Source organism: Saccoglossus kowalevskii, chromosome 1, assembly GCF_978046115.1.
Source record: "Saccoglossus kowalevskii chromosome 1, keSacKowa6.1, whole genome shotgun sequence".
Taxonomy (NCBI): domain Eukaryota; kingdom Metazoa; phylum Hemichordata; class Enteropneusta; family Harrimaniidae; genus Saccoglossus; species Saccoglossus kowalevskii.
The window spans coordinates 24,210,062-24,229,792 of NC_140641.1; the positions used below are offsets into that span (position 1 = coordinate 24,210,062).

General features: G+C 42.1%; 1 protein-coding gene across 1 annotated transcript in view; it reads right to left on the minus strand.

Moving 5' to 3' along the window:
- Window positions 1-19,731, minus strand: part of LOC100378914 (soluble guanylate cyclase gcy-31-like) — a 37,908-nt gene that overhangs the window by 5,231 nt on the left and 12,946 nt on the right. The window contains exons 2-3 of the mRNA XM_078010485.2: window positions 15,643-15,740; window positions 563-797 (exon numbers count right to left, since the gene is read on the minus strand). Coding sequence (XP_077866611.2) covers window positions 563-797; window positions 15,643-15,740 — 333 coding nt within the window. The remainder of the gene's footprint in view (window positions 1-562; window positions 798-15,642; window positions 15,741-19,731) is intronic.

The following is a 19,731-nucleotide window of genomic DNA, read 5'->3' on the forward strand; positions in this document are numbered from 1 at the left end:
GTAATGACTTCACAAAGAAACAGTTATCAGTTGATTTGTGCGACATCGCTTTCACGAACCTTTTTGACGTCACATAAGACGTCACAAAGAGTGCGTTTCGTGATGTCCTCATACGAGGTGTGTCGGTCTCATTGTCAGTTTTTTTTCTGTCTATTATTGAACATTGAGAGGCGGTGTTCGTCGCGCCGCGTATGTACCACGTGTGTGCCGATAAACATTGATTTCCCCCACAATCCAATGCGCACACATTTTGACCCGGCGCAATGTGCACTAATTACCGTTGTTGACTCCTTCGATGCCTTCAAATCACCAAGGCAATTGCCTAGTTAAAGCTCGGTAACGTTCCAGTTTGCTGGTCTGCAAAACAATCAAAGTCGCCATCTTTGTTCATATGAGACCCATATCTCGCGCATGCGTGGCGCGACGAGTACCGCTCCTTAAGAGGACTTTCTGGGCTTCTCTCCAGGTTTCTGAAAACTAAGATTGCCAGGGAATTGAAACAATGAGCGAATATCCTTCGGGTCATTATATAACTCAAATTCTCAATTGCAACTTTACCTACCTGGTTTTGTAATTGTTTTCTCGGCGATAGCCTCAAAAGCCAGTAGTTCAGAGTTGACGTCATAGTTTGGTCTGGTGTCTCTAGTCGTCAAACTTGAACTTCTCGCTCCTTCCTTTCTCGGAGTCGACCCAGTTCTACCCTGGTGCGATGCTGAGGTGTATCGGTACATTTTACTATCGGACTGCACTCTCTGTTTTGATGCGAGCTCGAAAACGTTGTTCGTGTGAACAATGAACTAGAACGAGAATATAAAAATGAATCATCCAGACCCATAGAATAGAATTGACTTTGTACATCACCCCCAGGGCAATGTCGTGAATGTCAGGTCGTGGTAAATTGCACAATGTGACACGGTAGCGCCCAGTGATTAGGTCCGTAATTACATGTCAATCATATCGTACCGCGGCTCTTTCATGTGTTCTAACGTGAGATTAGAGTCCTTGCAATAATTGAAATATACATGTACTTAGATGATGCGCGGCTACGATGACCTGCTATCAAACTCTCAACTTGTGCATTTTGAACAAATCACTGAGCTAGCAACTGCTGTTACACTCATATTTAGGGTTAGGTTTGAGAAATGTAAATGAAACAGGAAATACTCAATTTAAGTGGATTGCTGACTATAATGTGACATTTTTAATGATCACATTAAGATACACTATAGAGGACCTCTAACGAAATTGCGATAATAGAACAGTGCGCCCTCGCCGGTGGACCCCGCCATAAACGTTCGTCCGCAGTGATTAAGGCCCACTGTGTCAGGGTGGGTGATGACAGTTGTAACACATTTAGCGTAATGCACATATCAGAGTGTTTTATCAAAGGAGAGAGTACTAACATGGGAATTTGACATTTTGTTTTCAGCCATGTAAAATACTCCACCCACAAGATAACAGATATTCAAGGTTGGTAGGAAATCAGAGACAGACATCTGTTCATTTTAAATATCAGAACTGTTCAACCTGCGGTAAATTTACCATAGTTTTATTACCGTAAGGCGTTTATCACGTGATCCACAATAAAATATAATAGTTTCTCTATAACTGTTTCAGTTGCCATGACAAAAATGATCGTAACTGTATTGCAATTCACTCTGTAACAATAAGCAATAATGAGAGATTGAATGGAAATCTACTATATTTAATGAACCACATCCATGATCATATGTTTTTTAATTATACACCTCATAATTATTTATGTTTTGGCGTATTTTTAGCAAAAACGAGACATTACGAGACATTAAACATTTCACAAAGCACACGGCACCCTCGCCGGACAGCTCGTGTCAAAACGTTGTAAATACGTTACGGAGTGTCTGGGGGTATCATCGTTCGAAAACGTGGAGCCAGTTGTGCCGTTGGGTGTGAGGTAAATTATCTCGCCTGATAGGCTACACTGACACTTTATATATATTGGATGAATCGATCCAAAGAACGCACACAAGAGGTTATTCACAGAGGGACAGGTTCATTACTAAACAACTCCATCTATGCGGGCGGGTTGTCAACTCAATCACCTCGTTCCCCTTACATTTCTATACCCCCCGTATATACTCGTAGCAACCGGTCAATTATCAACCAATGACTAAAGTCACTAACGTGGGAAAGCTTTGTACAGTCGTGATAAATGACAGACGATAAGTCTTAGTACTAGTAATTTAGATGCTGATTAGTTTATATAGTTCAAAAAGGTTAAAACTAAATCCTTAGGAAAAATGTGTATGGTTAAACCTAATATCCATGGTAACATCTCTGAATTGTATTTCCCAGTGAATGATAAAACTATCCTACCACAAACAACGCGCCTACTGCTAGTAAATAAGTCAGTAGTAGTAGTCAAAATGGAAGTATGCTTTCATTGATATTTTACCTTTGGAAATTATGTATAATTACAGTTACCATAGAAAAAAAACATTACCAATTACAGAAAAGAACCATGGGTATATTCCAATGAGCTGCCTTGTCTGCTTTCCCAAATAGAAAGCATGGTACCTTTAACCACATCGACATTGCAAAAATACGCAATGCAGAATATTATATATTGATCGGCGTATAATTTTAGCGTAATATTTGGTGGTGAGATCTACGGGGCATATTCGAGTAATTCACGTTTACACATTTCATTCTACATATTGTCAACGGAATACTCCATAGGAACTATATGATACAGTGTCACCATACTGGACGCAGCGTCGTAATACTGGACGCAGCGTCGTAATACTGGACAGCAGTGTCACCATGCTGGACGCTGTGTTGCCATGCTGGACGCAGTTTCGCCATACTGGACGCAGTTTCGCCATACTGGACGCAGTGTCGCCATACTGGACGCAGTGTCGTCATACTGAACGCACTTTCGCCATACTGGACGCAGTGTCGTCATACTGGACGCAGCGTCGCCATACTGGACGCAGTGTCGCCATGCTGGACGCTGTGTTGCCATGCTGGACGCAGTGTCGCCATACTGGACGCAGTGTCGCCTTGCTGGACGCAGTGTCGCCATGCTGGACGCAGTATCGCCATGCTGGACGCAGTGTCGTCATACTGGACGCAGGGTCGCCATGCTGGACGCTGTGTCGCCATACTGGACGCAGTGTCGCCACACTGGACGCAGTGTCGCCATGCTGGACGCTGTGTTGCCATACTGGACGCAGTTTCGCCATACTGGACGCAGTGTCGCCATACTGGACTTAGTTTCGCCATACTGGACGCAGTGTCGCCATACTGGACGTAGCGTCGTAATACTGGACAGAAGTGTCGCCATACTGGACACAGTGTCGCCATACTGGACGCAGTTTCGCCATACTGGACGCAGTGTCGCCATACTGGACGCAGTGTCGTCATACTAGACGCAGTTTCGCCATACTGGACGCAGTTTCGCCATACTGGACGTAGTGTCGTCATACTGGACGCACCGTCGCCATACTGGACGCAGTGTCGCCATGCTGGACGCTGTGTTGCCATGCTGGACGCAGTGTCGCCATACTGGACGCAGTGTCGCCTTGCTGGACGCAGTGTCGCCATGCTGGACGCAGTGTCGCCATGCTGGACGCAGTGTCGTCATGCTGGACGCAGTGTCGCCATACTGGACACAGTGTCGCCATGCTGGACGCTGTGTTGCCATGCTGGACGCAGTTTCGCCACACTGATCGCAGTTTCGCCATACTGGACGCAGTTCGCCATACTGGACGCAGCGTCGTAATACTGGACAGCAGTATCGCCATACTGGACACAGTGTCGCCTTGCTGGACGCAGTTTCGCCATGGTGGACGCAGTGTCGCCATGCTGGACGCAGTGTCGCCATACTGGACGCAGTGTCGTCTTGCTGGACGCAGTGTCGCCATGCTGGACGCAGTTTCGCCATACTGGACGCAGTGTCGCCATACTGGACGCAGTGTCGCGATACTGGACGCAGTGTCGCCATACTGGACGCAGTGTCGCCATATTGGACGCAGTGTCGCCATACTGGACGCAGTGTCGCCATGCTGGACGCAGTGTCGCCATGCTGGATGCAGTGTCGCCATGCTGGACGCAGTGTCGCCATACTGGACGCAGTGTCGCCATGCTGGACGCTGTGTTGCCATGCTGGACGCAGTTTCGCCATACTGGTCGCAGTTTCGCCATACTGGACGCAGTTTCGTCATACTGGACGCAGCGTCGTAATACTGGACAGCAGTGTCGCCATACTGGACACAGTGTCGCCATACTGGACGCAGTGTCGCCATACTGGACGCAGTGTCGCCATACTGGACGCAGTTTCGCCATACTCGACGCAGTGTCGTCATACTGGACGCAGTTTCGCCATAATGGACGCAGTGTCGCCATACTGGACGCAGTGTCGCCATACTGGACGCAGCGTCGTAATACTGGACAGCAGTGTCGCCATACTGGACGCAGTGTCGCCATACTGGACGCAGCGTCGTCATACTGGACGCAGTGTTGTCATACTGGACGCAGTGTTGTCATACTGAACGCAGTTTCGCCACACTGGACGCAGTGTCGCCATACTGGACACAGTGTCGCCACACTGGACGCAGTGTCACCATACTGAACGCAGTGTCGCCATACTGAATGCAGTGTCGCCATACTAGACGCAGTGTCGCCATACTTACGCAGTGTCGCCATACTTACGCAGTGTCGCCATACTGGACACAGTGTCGCCATACTCGACGCAGTGTCGTCATACTCGACGCAGTTTCGCCATACTGAACGCAGTGTCGCCATACTGAACGCAGTGTCGCAATACTGGACGCAGTGTCGCCATACTGGACGCAGCGTCGTAATACTGGACAGCAGTGTCGCCATACTGGACGCAGTGTCGCCATACTGGACGCAGTGTCGTCTTGCTGGACGCAGTGTCGCCATGCTGGACGCAGTTTCGCCATACTGGACGCAGTGTCGCCATACTGGACACAGTGTCGCGATACTGGACGCAGTGTCGCCATACTGGACGCAGTGTCGCCATACTGGACGCAGTGTCGCCATACTGGACGCAGTGTCGCCATGCTGGACGCAGTGTCGCCATGCTGGATGCAGTGTCGCCATACTGGACGCAGTGTCGCCATACTGGACGCAGTTTCGCCATACTCGACGCAGTGTCGTCATACTGGACGCAGTGTCGCCATACTGGACGCAGTGTCGCCATACTGGACGCAGTTTCGCCATACTCGACGCAGTGTCGTCATACTGGACGCAGTGTCGCCATAATGGACGCAGTGTCGCCATACTGGACGCAGTGTCGCCATACTGGACGCAGCGTCGTAATACTGGACAGCAGTGTCGCCATACTGGACGCAGTGTCGCCATACTGGACGCAGCGTCGTCATACTGGACGCAGTGTTGTCATACTGGACGCAGTGTTGTCATACTGAACGCAGTTTCGCCACACTGGACGCAGTGTCGCCATACTGGACACAGTGTCGCCACACTGGACGCAGTGTCACCATACTGAACGCAGTGTCGCCACACTGAATGCAGTGTCGCCATACTAGACGCAGTGTCGCCATACTTACGCAGTGTCGCCATACTTACACAGTGTCGCCATACTGGACACAGTGTCGCCATACTCGACGCAGTGTCGTCATACTCGACGCAGTTTCGCCATACTGAACGCAGTGTCGCCATACTGAACGCAGTGTCGCAATACTAGACGCAGTGTCGCAATACTGAACGCAGTGTCGCCATACTTACGCAGTGTCGCTATACTAGACGCAATTTCGCCATACTGGACACAGTGTCGCCATACTGGACGCAGTGTCGTCATACTCGACGCAGTGTCGCCATACTGAACACACAGTCGCCATACTAGACGCAGTGTCGCCATACTGGACACAGTGGCGTCATATTGGGCACAGGGACGTCATATTGAGCACATTGTCGTTATATTGGACGCAGTGTCGCCATACTGAACGCAGTGTCGCCATACTAGACGTAGTGTCGCAATACTGGACGCAGTGTCGCCATACTTACGCAGTGTCGCCATACTGGACGCAATTTCGCCATACTGGACAGAGTGTCGCAACACTGGACGCAGTGTCGTCATACTCGACGCAGTGTCGCCATACTGAATGCATAGTCGCCATACTAGACGCAGTGTCACCATACTGGACACAGTGGCGTCATATTGGACGCAGTGTCGCCATACTGGACGCAGCGTCGTAATACTGGACAGCAGTGTCGCCATACTGGACGCAGTGTCGCCATACTGGACGCAGCGTCGTCATACTGGACGCAGTGTTGTCATACTGAACGCAGTGTCGTCATACTGGACGCAGTGTCGCCGTACTGGACGCAGTGTCGCCATACTGGACGCAGTGTCACCATACTGAACGCAGTGTCGCCATACTGAACGCAGTGTCGCCATACTAGACGCAGTGTCGCAATACTGGACGCAGTGTCGCCATACTTACAGTGTCGCCATACTGGACACAATTTCGCCATACTGGACACAGTGTCGCCATACTGGACGCAGTGTCGTCATACTAGACGCAGTGTCGCCATACTGAACGCATAGTCGCCATACTAGACGCAGTGTCGCCATACTGGACACAGTGGCGTCATATTGGGCACAGTGACGTCATATTGAGCACATTGCCGTTATATTGGACGCAGCGTCGCCATACTGGACACAGTGTCGCCATACTGGACGCAGTGTCGCCATACTGGACGCAGTTTCGCCATGCTGGACGCTGTGTTGCCATGCTGGACGCAGTTTCGCCATACTGGTCGCAGTTTCGCCATACTGGATGCAGTGTCGCCATACTGGACGCAGTGTCGCCATACTGGACGCAGCGTCGTAATACTGGACAGCAGTGTCGCCATACTGGACGCAGTGTCGCCATACTGGACGCAGCGTCGTCATACTGGACGCAGTGTTGTCATACTGGACGCAGTGTTGTCATACTGAACGCAGTTTCGCCACACTGGACGCAGTGTCGCCATACTGGACACAGTGTCGCCACACTGGACGCAGTGTCACCATACTGAACGCAGTGTCGCCACACTGAATGCAGTGTCGCCATACTAGACGCAGTGTCGCAATACTGGACGCAGTGTCACCATACTTACGCAGTGTCGCCATACTGGACGCAATTTCGCCATACTGGACACAGTGTCGCCATACTGGACGCAGTGTCGTCACACTCGACGCAGTGTCGCCATACTGAACGCAGTGTCGCCATACTGAACGCAGTGTCGCCATACTAGACGCAGTGTCGCAATACTGGACGCAGTGTCGCCATACTTACGCAGTGTCGCTATACTGGACGCAATTTCGCCATCCTGGACACAGTGTCGCCATACTGGACGCAGTGTCGTCATATTCGACGCAGTGTCGCCACACTGAACGCATAGTCGCCATACTAGACGCAGTGTCGCCATACTGGACACAGTGGCGTCATATTGGGCACAGTGACGTCATATTGAGCACATTGTCGTTATACTGGACGCAGTGTTGTCATACTGGATGCAGTGTTGTCATACTGAACGCAGTTTCGCCATACTGGACGCAGTGTCGCCATACTGGACGCAGTGTCCCCATGCTGGACGCAGTGTCACCATACTGAACGCAGTGTCGCAATACTGGACGCAGTGTCGCCATACTGGACGCAATTTCGCCATACTGGACACAGTGTCGCCATACTGGACGCAGTGTCGTCATACTCGACGCAGTGTCGCCATACTAAACGCATAGTCGCCATACTAGACGCAGTGTCGCCATACTGGACACAGTGGCGTCATATTGGGCACAGTGACGTCATGATGAGCACATTGTCGTTATATTGGACGCAGTGCCGCCATACTGGACGCAGTGTCACCATACTGGACGCAGTGTCGCCATACTGGACGCAGCGTCGTAATACTGGACAGCAGTGTCGCCATACTGGACGCAGTGTCGCCATACTGGACGCAGCGTCGTCATACTGGACGCAGTGTTGTCAAACTGAACGCATTGTCGCCATACTGGACGCAGTGTCGCCATACTGGACGCAGCGTCGCCATACTGGATGCAGTGTCACCATACCGAACGCAGTTTCGCCATACTGAACGCAGTGTCGCCATCCTAGACGCAGTGTCGCAATACTGGACGCAGTGTCGCCATACTGGACGCAATTTCGCCATACTGGACACAGTGTCGCCATACTGGACGCAGTGTCGTCATACTCGACGCAGTGTCGCCATACTGAACGCATAGTCGCCATACTAGACGCAGTGTCGCCATACTGGACACAGTGGCGTCATATTTTGCACAGTGACGTCATATTGAGCACATTGTCGTTATATTGGACGCAGTGCCGCCATACTGGACGCAGTGTCACCATACTGGACGCAGTGTCGCCATACTGGACGCAGTGTCGCCATACTTGCTAAATACCATCGATCGGATCGTAACACAAAGTTTTCACTGGAATAGTTCATCAGTACCATGGATTATGTGACATGTATACTCATTCATTGGTAATCATGTAATTGGCGGCCTGAAGTCTTCTTTTACCAGATTGTAAAATAGTCCCGAGGGTACGTCGTGACTGGCTAACCAGCTTCAAATTTGACAATCTCGCGTGGAGCGAGTTTAGAACGTTATGAATCGTGACTTACCGGCGCCGTTTTAACTGTGTGTTTTTTTTCTTGCTATATTTCTGACTTCTCACACATGAACATAGCATGAACTGAGTAACGTTTTATATGAATTGATTTTGGATGTAAGTAAACCACTGTTAGCCACTGAATAATCTGTGTAGCACCAGTAGAATGCAAAGCGGATGCGAGGGACTTCCACCAAATTGATGTATCGAACTATCAATGATGGTCCCAAATCGCTTAGCCCGGAAACCAAGCACAGTATCGACTCGACCATCTCGACACCCCCCACGAATGTTAGTTTGACTGAGCTTGCCATTGCCCTATACCGGTTATTACTTTACTGTGATGGTAGATGGCAACGAGGCGGGAGTCAATCAAACTACACGAATCTATATTACAGAAATAAAACAGGCCGGGAATCATTCATTCAATCTAACTGTATTGGCCTGTATAGATTTCAAAGCGGGTGAAACAATTGTAGTGGTGGTATAATTGTTATGTTACAGGTGACAGTTCTGAAGGCGCTGAAAATGGTCTATTGAGTCATTCTTTGCGTGGCAAGCATATTATTAAATCATCCTTTGCCGTTCATGTAAACATGTAATGTTTTATCACAAATCAGGTATCAACTAGTTGTATCGTCACAGTCGGTTTAACATTAAGAGAACACGACAATAAACAAATACTAAATAACAATAGAATTCAGTGGTCCAGAGATTATTTACATTACATATCCCCGGGTTATGTACACGCGACCTATTTTTACTTTTTTTTGCAAAGGTAAATTGTTATCATACATAATTTCACAAAACTTGATTTGTTAATGAAATGGGACAAACGTGTCGCTGGAAGCAGACCAGGGAAAGTGTCGACTGTGATTATCATTGTCGTTAAATGTCATTAACATTAAATTTTTAATTAGTGAGACGTCATGATGTCTAATTTGTTAATTTATTTTTCAAATTCTATAATAGTTTACTTAACTGTAAATAAACAAGCTTGTCTCTGATTGGTGTAACTGGCAGTTGTTTGGAATGGGTAGCCAATCAGATACAATCTAGTAAGTAGCTTTGTGCTCTCTCCGTCCGAGGTGCGCGATGTTCAATCTCAGACTAGTAATAGCAGTTGTATAATTGTATTACTAGTCAGAGGTTCATTGCAGAAAAAAAAACAATTAACAGAACCTTTTGTGTATTTCTATTGTGATGCAAATCCCTGTTCAGGTGTGTGCCAACTTATCACGAGAACAAGCATCGGAGTTTGAAATTTCTAAAATATAATAAGCAACATTATTCGTTTCTGACGCATTATCGCAGGGGCATTGTCCATTAAAGTGTGCTATATATTGGATATAGTTAGACATTCTAATTAGAGTGGGGACCTTTTGTGAAGGGACCGTGACACAATCTATACTTTCTACTTATTCTTCAATTTTCGATATAAAGAAATCATACAGTGAATTGAAAAAAAAAATGTAATGAATTTCCACAATGAACATAAAAGTTCATATAATTTATACTATTTTTAAACTACGAAGTTGTATTAAACTACCGAACAACATCACCATGTGATTTCTACTCTTTGCAGAAAAGAAGATGAATTTATGACAGATGTTATATCCAAAACTTAAAAATAAATATTGCTATCCCGGAGCGTTTTAACTTACAATGTCATTTAATCAAATAATTGATTTTCATTGACGCCGTACTGACTGAGAAAGCAGTCGTTTGTTATCAATTGTATATATTGATGAGTGACCTGTCACCAAAGTGAAATGTTTCAATATTTCCGCTCAGCAAGCATTTCTATATACTTTTTCCCTCACAGTCGAGTTAATACACAGAAAAAACCCGCAGCTACTTAAAAGACTGTGTCTGATTGGATACCCGGCCCTGACATCTAGCACTCAGACCAATCAGAGAGCAGCTTGTTTGCGGATAGTTTTGAACGTATCAAATTCTGCCTTGTATATTTTCTTCGATTGAATTGCAAATACACTATTGATATAAATCGCGCCATCTAGTGGTGATGCATTTCAGTGACGTAAAAGGGTGCAAGGAACGCTGTTTACGATATTGTTTTGATCAGTGAATATATATTCTTTTTTTATAAATTAGATATATATATAAATGACGACCAACTTCATAGCCAACAGGGTTGTCTAATCGGACGACGTTCTTACATCCAACTACTCCATTAATTGTGACGTCACATACGCTTTTTAGTACGATATTGTCTTCTCCGAATTGTTTTTAGTTAATAATGCATGTTATGGTATCAGTATTGATTGGGGTTGTAGTAAATATATGCCACAAACCCCTCAAGCAACAAGTGACGATGATTTAACAGGTACATGCCTCGTATATCAAGTGTTTCGACAGAATTATTGGATCCTAAACTAAAGTGTGGTACGCGGCGACGGAGACGTTGAATGAACGTTAAAGCAATACGATAATACCCCGTATGTAAGGTAATTATGGTCTCAATGTAGATAGCAGTGCTAGTATATACCCCACAAATCCCTCGGGTACTATTTCATACTTTGGCATGGCGTTTTTTGAAAGAAAAACGATTTTAGGAAAAAAACACGTTCTAGCCCATTTTGTTTACGACACTTTGTGTGTGTACAAATCAATCAGTTAAGGAGCTCGATGCTAATCCGTGTCAAATGAGGGGTAACTCATTAAATGACGTACTCGTGCGTGTACGACACAAGACTCGACACTCACTAATAAGATTGGTATACAATTTTGAAACATAACCGTTTACTGCGAATATATGATTGACATTCCAAATCAAACACGCACCGAAAAGACTAGACGTCAAAAACGTCTTTTGCATACGTCTATTCAGAAATGTTACCAAATTACGATTCAGAATATAGGATTACGAATACGAGACAAACTTGTACTTGTGTTCTTGATTATCATTTGATATTCTGTTACTTCAACTTCATTATGTTTAGGAAATGTAGTCAGATATACTTCCCATGCATTTGCTGTTGATAATGTACGTTGATAACCAATGTTGAGAATAACCTACAATTTACTTTTCAATATCAATATAGAAAAAAAATCACAGAAATAACATACAACTCAATATTCGGCATACAATCAATAATGACCGGTCCCATGACGTTATAATCCATGTTGCAGACATGTCGATAATGCAGAATCAATAGCTACGTTACGAGGTTTTGGCACGTGCCGAATGTTTTCTATCCTACGTGTTCGCTAAGAGATTGCAGCAGTTGCGTTCGTGCTAACCAGGACCGCATCGGGGCTTACTTAGGACCCACTTGGCTCATGCCGAAACCACGCCAATCGTCATTCGTCAATCCGTTAAACCAAATATGACAGACGATAGGCATGTTCTAGTAATCTGTTCTGTAATGCTATCCGTTATTTAAAAAAACAATCATACAAAAAAAAACCCACAAAAGAACAACAAATAATTCGAAGAGTAGTATTTTTTTATGTCGATAATAAACGACTGCAGCATAAATATGCGTCGCCGACAGCGTTCTGCACTCATTTTGTTCACGTCGGGCGCTGGTATTCAAACCAGCACGGTTATTTGTACGGCGTGAAAACGTATACAGGGTACTTATTGGTGAATACTGTAGTTTTACCAAGATAAGACAGTATAACTGTCATAACAAACTTCAGGAATCAATATATATTCTCTTAATATGACGATTGTCGACCCCAGTTTGACACAGTCTGCATATTTCAACTAGACGAGTCTAATATACTCCGTTATACTCAAGATAAAAACGATCACAAGAAAAACACCCGTTCTGTCATTGACGGGTAATCATGTTAATTTGTATTGAACTAAGTAGACCTTACTATGCTACAAGTCCATACATTTACTTGTACTCTGTATACTGAGAACAAGTACGGGGAACACGTAGGCGATTGAGATTTAACAATAATAAGCCCGTGGAGAAATCGGCGTTGACTATTTATTAGTAGATGTGTTTTGACCTTTCTAAGATATACCAGTGACACACGCATGTGACGGTGAACACGATGTTAATACATGTGACTCTGATGGTACCGTGCTTTTTAGTAACGGTGATGCATTAGGAAGGGATAGCTGGTATAGGTTACAAAAAACCAGAAACAATATTTTACGTGAAATACAAGAACAGTTTTTATAATAATATATATGTGTTTACAGTTTACTATCATAACAAATGCCTAATTACGTTTTACGAAATTGTTCATTACTTAGACAACAAAACTGAATCGATACGACCACAAAGTATGTCTTTACGAGGTTCAGATAACCTAAATCTGTCATTACGGCCTGCTTCTGAGTATTGATTGTCCGTTAGGTCATCGACAGGCTCGTTTCCACCACTCGCATGATCAAGTTATACGCCTGTTAAGCGTCCGTAGGGTTTTTTAACGCCGTAGGGTTATCGGCACCATTAAACAGTGTTCTAGGTAGTCTGGTTTTGGTTGTATTGAGTCAAGCTATCCACCAATAAATGCCACAATGCAAGTCGACAATAGATAAACACAGAATTATTTATATGATAAAGTGACACATTATTGATACACCCAATTGGGAAAATAAGATTTTTGCAAGTCTATGAAATAGTTGGGGGATGTATAACTAAAATCATGATTCCACACTGAGTATCAGATGTGTGAGATGGAACTTGTGGAATATTTTTTTTCTTCTTTTTCAAATTTTGGAAATGACCTTTGAAATACTGATACACATCTTATCATGACGGATTTTTTTTAGTTGTAAACGGGTACCGTCAGTGAGTCGACAGTAATCAAAGTACATTGCGCTGTTCAGGTCGAGATGAATCAAATTAACAACATACTACAAAGTAATACAATGAACTAAAATATACAACGATTGTTAATACCTCACTCCAATCACATTTCACAAACTAAGTTTATAATATCGTATACAAATATGACGCCATGTGTATTGCAAATTATTAAATTATACCACGTTTTTACATAGCTACACATATCGGAAAAGTTGACGAAGCATTACTTGTATATATGGTAGTCCATCATTTCAAACCACGTGGTTTTCTCTAATATTTCCCCCCATAAATATGGTTATTCTTGTATCAAAACAGCTTGAATTAAAATTATGATACACCTTACAAAAACAATTCCGATGAAAAAGAGAATTACATCGTTTGCGTATCGGTACCATCTGAAATGGCAAATACTGCCAATGTTCTTTTAATATCACTGTTTGTGTCGACCACAAATTTTAAGGTAATTCAGGGTCGTAGTGGAAGCTTTTTATGTAAACATAAAATAATTGACATAATCATTTATTCCATCTCGATGGAAAGGTAAAACATAGGAAGTCCCATATGTAAACTTGTTTTGGTTTAAATCTATCTAACATAACTATGTCATTTTCAGTCGAAACATCAAAAATGTTGACTTTTCTTAAGCATTTAAAAACAAACTTGGGGACAATTTCATACACACTGAGTGGACCTATATTGCCTAATTAAATTATATTTCAACTAACTATAAAATTAAATAGATAATAAATGAGCAACTGGTGCAGAGCAAAATAGGAACGAATTTCTCTTAATCACAACAGACATGATATCAAGCTTTTTGGTCAAAAAAGAAGGTAAATGATTTGTTTGCCCATTCTGAAATATGCATTAAGTATTTTCATTTAAAATTCGTACATTGATGACAAAATTGAGTTACAGATTAAGCGCACCATTTTTTAAATCAGGCTGGAGTAGATTTCTCGTCATAATTATCAATATCTTTTAATTAAACACAATTAACATTGACTTCAAAAAATAGCTTAATTTCATTAAAAACTGGCAACAAGACATGTGAATGAAAGATTTCATGCTTGCATCTATACCACATCACATGGACGAGTAATCACGTTTAATTGTATTGACCCAAGTTGGCCTTATATCTATGTTAAAAGTTCATACATTCATTCGTACTCTGTATACTGTGAGTAAGTCCGGGAACAAGTAGGCGATAGAGATTTGAAATAATAAGTCCACTGAGAAATCTGACTATTTACTAGATGTGTTTTCGCCTTTCTAATATTTACCATTGACACATGTATGTGACAGTGAACACGAAATACATGTGACCTTTTCGTAGTGTTGCATACCTGTGTATGTATTGGTGGCGACAAGGGGTTAAAACAACACGTCACGCCCGTACTAAGACATTTACTTATCACGACACAGATAAAAAAAAGTCTAATTATATCTCAATGAAGCCCGATAACGCTTTCAAGCTGCTCACAGTCAGATATACGTCTGCTGTCAACCGATAGTGATTTGTTTGTTCCATTTAATTTCACGGGGAGAGTTCCAATATACACGGTACGTTGTTATGGTATATTGAAGGACATTCTATGAAGATGCAAATGAATAAACGTTCTTCCTGTTACGTCACGCGCCTTTAGTTTAAATATATAATTAAGTCAATAACGCTAATAATAAAACGCCCCATAACACCGCGATAAAGCTTTTCGGTTTTCGACATTGTGAAATTCTTTCGTTTTTATACAAGTAAAATCATATTTATTATTGTTCATACATGAGTACTATTGTTGAACACACTACACAGTTTCTAATTTCATCCAGCTTATTTCAGTCATAATTTAAGACAAATAAAACGCGAAAATATAGAGAATATATCTTTTTTCTGTAATATTCTTGTGTAATCGGTTATTTATGGTGAATAGAGAATACATTTCGTAATGAATTATTTTTACTATAAATAATTATTTATTATTGTTAATATTATTATTTTAAATTATTTTGTCAAAATCATTTATTTCCAAAAACGAAACAATTTCACAATGTCTAAAACGGAATGTCTTTATCGTAGTGTTTCATTCACAATTAAATTTGTGTAAATGGACGTGCTCCTCCCTGACAAGGACCATGTATCACCACCACATTAAAACACTCTGTAATTGTGATAATTTGTAAATCAAAAATTAACATAAACTCACATCATCCCATGTAAAGCTGACTAAGGGTCTAGTTAAAGAAAATATATCATCCATTTTGTAGTCAACTATGCCAGGCAACACTGTGCTGAGTTTCGGTCCTGCAAAAATAAAATAAACAATGTTTTTAAATAATTAATATTCATTCATTCAGACGACGTTCGATTTAAATCTTTTGTTATACTGCACACGGATATCCAGTTACTAGGAGCAGAGACATTATTATTTTCAGATTGCATATAAACATAGCAGCACTCTTCGGTTGATGTTAGCGCCTGTTTCCCGGGTTCCGATACACGGCGAAGCCCATAATTAACCAGGAGAGGACAGGCACAGGCAGTGGCTAAGCTGAGTAGTCAAACATATATTGTGTTCGTATCCCATGGCGAACGTACGTGCGAGAGAACACAACCGAGATTATAAATGAGACTTCAAACTCGCATTCTGAGTAATTACACTTATGTCTGAATGATGAACCTAATATTCACTTATAGATGGATGGTACCATATTCATATTCATGCGCGATTTAACACTTTCACCATTCATTGCGCGTAAAAGCACATTGCCAAACCCGCCTATCCGTACGCAGGTTAAGTAGTTGCTCGTAAACAACGCATGCATCGTTAGAATGGATTAGTTTCGCCTGGTACGAAGTACAAGAAGACGATTCATGCACGTATCCAAGCCTGAGGAGATTATCCATTTCATAAAATGACCACAATCAGAGAATTATGGCTCCATTATGAGCCGAGTAGTCATATATTAAATGGAGACGTACTTTAGAAAGTTCTCTTTATTCACGTTGAGTTGAGGTACATAATTGTACCGTGCTACTACCTCTTGTGACATTTGTATTATACATATTGCCGATAGGAATATGGTCGATACGGGTGCGCATTACAGCAGTCTACGTGTTGACATAAACCAGTGTGCTAGTAAGAGCCGACCGGCGATTCATGTGTATAAAATAACAACGATGACGCCTCTAGAGGGTAGAGCTTCCAGTTACGTAAGACAACTAAAGATTCTTTAGTTCTCTGAGCAGTTTCTAACTCACGTTCCATGAAAATTTACTGAGAAACATTAACAACATGACATTGACAACTCACGATTGCCTCGGTGATGCGCGATTAGGCGTTGGAATGTTGACATCATTTTTGGAATGTTGACATCTTTTTATAACATTTGCTGACGAAATGCGAGGTTAATTAAAAGCCCAATAACGATGCCATGGGCCAATATTGTCTATCATTGTTGTTGTAGGAGGGGTTTCTGAAGTCTAACGACAATGAAGATGGCACTATTTAGTTTATTTGTGTGATTGTGAAAACAATATAATTACACAAGTAAAACAAGATTCGTATTTCAGTAATTGAATTTTAGTGCTAACTATTTGAGTTGAGTTTTAGTGCTAACTATTCAGCTCAGTTACACAACATGCCTAATAAAACGCGTTTTGTTCCAAAATGTTTCATATAGTTACTTTGTCTATGTATATTTTACCTCGCTCCAGCGCCCGTAAGTAACGAGAATTGGGGAAATCACAGAAGAAACTAATGATCCTAACTATAGAAGCTCATTCACAAATCATTGAGTCAATTACCTGCACTGTTCGTTATATGGGAGTCGTATGTTTAATTACTCTCACCTCTGTACTCATAATGTGAATGCATCTCGTTATCAACAAACACACAACTTCGCTAAATGACTTTACTGAAATATATTTTCACACAATGCCAATACGATAAAAAGGCATACATTAATTCATTCGATGCTTCGTATAAGTTATAGTAGCCAAACAACTTTCATCTACCCCAAAAGCGATTATCGCCATACTCAAAATTATGGGGATAGCGTGTAATTTCAGTAGTCTTGGTCTACCGCCGGAAAGTCGATCTGACAGAGAAACATAGACAAATGCCGATTTTCAGATTAGCTCCACGTTCAAAATGAACACAATAATCATAGAAATCGATCAATCTCAGCATCTAGCCCCACGTATGGCACCTAAGATAACAGTCGCTAGGTTGTTTGAGGAGATAATGTACAGTTAAATCGCATGTTGTTATGGTAACTACGACATGGAGTTCTCATTTCACACTGTGAAGGAAATGAAATCAAAGCACAGGGAGGTAACAGTGTGACTCCAGGATGCTACATACTCTTTATATATTTTTTTGATAAACAAGGTATTTCTATATTTTGTCATCTAATATAGTAACACAGTAAATGAATGGTACAATAGGAATCCCCATGCGAATTATGCTTCTCTATACATAAAACTTGACTTGTTCTTGGAAGCATAACGAAAAATGATATATAACGCAGTTATGATAATATTGGAATTCAAGGTAGCTTCACACTTTTTTCATTTATGCCCATTGGTAATTGCTGTCCTACAGAAAGCAATGAAAGCAAATCGCGCCGCTTGAAATCAACTACACTGACACGCTGAAAATTATACAACGTAACACACAGCACGATGTCCACAACCAGACTAACCTCATAGTTGTATTACCGAATTGCTCAACAGTAGCCTGGGTTAATATTGAACATATCTATCAGGTCTAAAGCCCCCCCCCATTTGAGGGTGATATTGCAAAATGTTTTGTACATTTTCTTCAATAATATGGTATGAGCCATGGTTTTGTATAGTACGACTGTTTTATCATCTTCGTTAAAATTATGACATATTGGTATTTTCCAACAGGAAAATAACACCTGGTGTGTTTATCCAGATGACTAATTAACCTGACAGTACTATACTGTATTTAACGAGATAAAATAATCCATGTGACTCTACCATAACACAATGTGTTTGTCCAGCTAACCAATCCATCAGACTATACCATAACAAATTATGTGTTTGTCCAGATGACCAATCAATCTGTCTGTACCATATAACACGTACTGTGCTTGTCCAGATCAATCTGACTGTAATATATCAGCTTACGCTTTTGTCCAGAAGACCAATCTATCTATCTGTACTATAACCAACACCATCTGACAAATAACATACATTGTTACTTAGTATCAATTGTTCCTACAATTCTTCATAAAAAGCTGAGCTACAACATAATATAAAATTCTAATATGTCACGTTCTCGAAACATTTTTTTAGTTTGATTATTCCGATCCACTGAAGAAGACACTAATGATCGCAATGGTTTGAAAACAGTATATATTAAATACATCTTTATGGCATTATTGTCAACATTCGAGTAAGCATGTACAATTTTCCTGGAAATTACAATGACTGAAGTGATGCTTTTCGATGTTGCAAAGTTGATTTGCTTGTTGCAATCACGTACGCCGATGTCGACACACACACCGAAAAAGACAGTACGATGGTTCCATATAACAATATATATATAAGTTACCGATTCAGTGATTTTATTGCGTCGTATTTATGAGTGATATACTAGATGTACGTGTTGGATTTAGCGTGAAATACATTGTTTGACAAATGTTGCTATACCACACACAATGTTACGTGAAATGTGCTTTTTCTTGTTATCGACGTGATTGTCAAGCGAGAAACATGCTTGTTTGAAGACAGCACTAGCTCATAACCATTTTAAAAATTTTAAAACAAACTATATTATATGCATTTCTCGAAGAAGAGTATTCAGTAGAACGTGTTCACATACCCAGAACCCATCGCATATACGTGTGTTTATAACACAACACTGAGCTCAAATGAACGCCCGATTGAAATACTACTTTTTCAAGCGTGTCATGTTGTAGCTTCGGTATGACTATTTAAATATGTGCATGTACAGAACAAGTCATTCCATTCTGGAAATAACTATTGCATATTATGTGAGATCTTTATAAATTGGCACTTAACCTTTGACACGGTTAATATATTACGTATTCCCACACATCTGAATGCGTACACAATTGCTGAGAAAGGAGTGTTATTTGCTCAAAACAAACAATAAAATATGACGTGCCGGAGCTTCTACATTGACCGTTCACTTAGAATATTAGCCAGCCAGGCACGGATTTAGAACGCTATACATTGTGTAATCTTGAAAGATTTTGTCTTAATTTGATCAATCAACCGCGAATAGTCGATATGATATGAC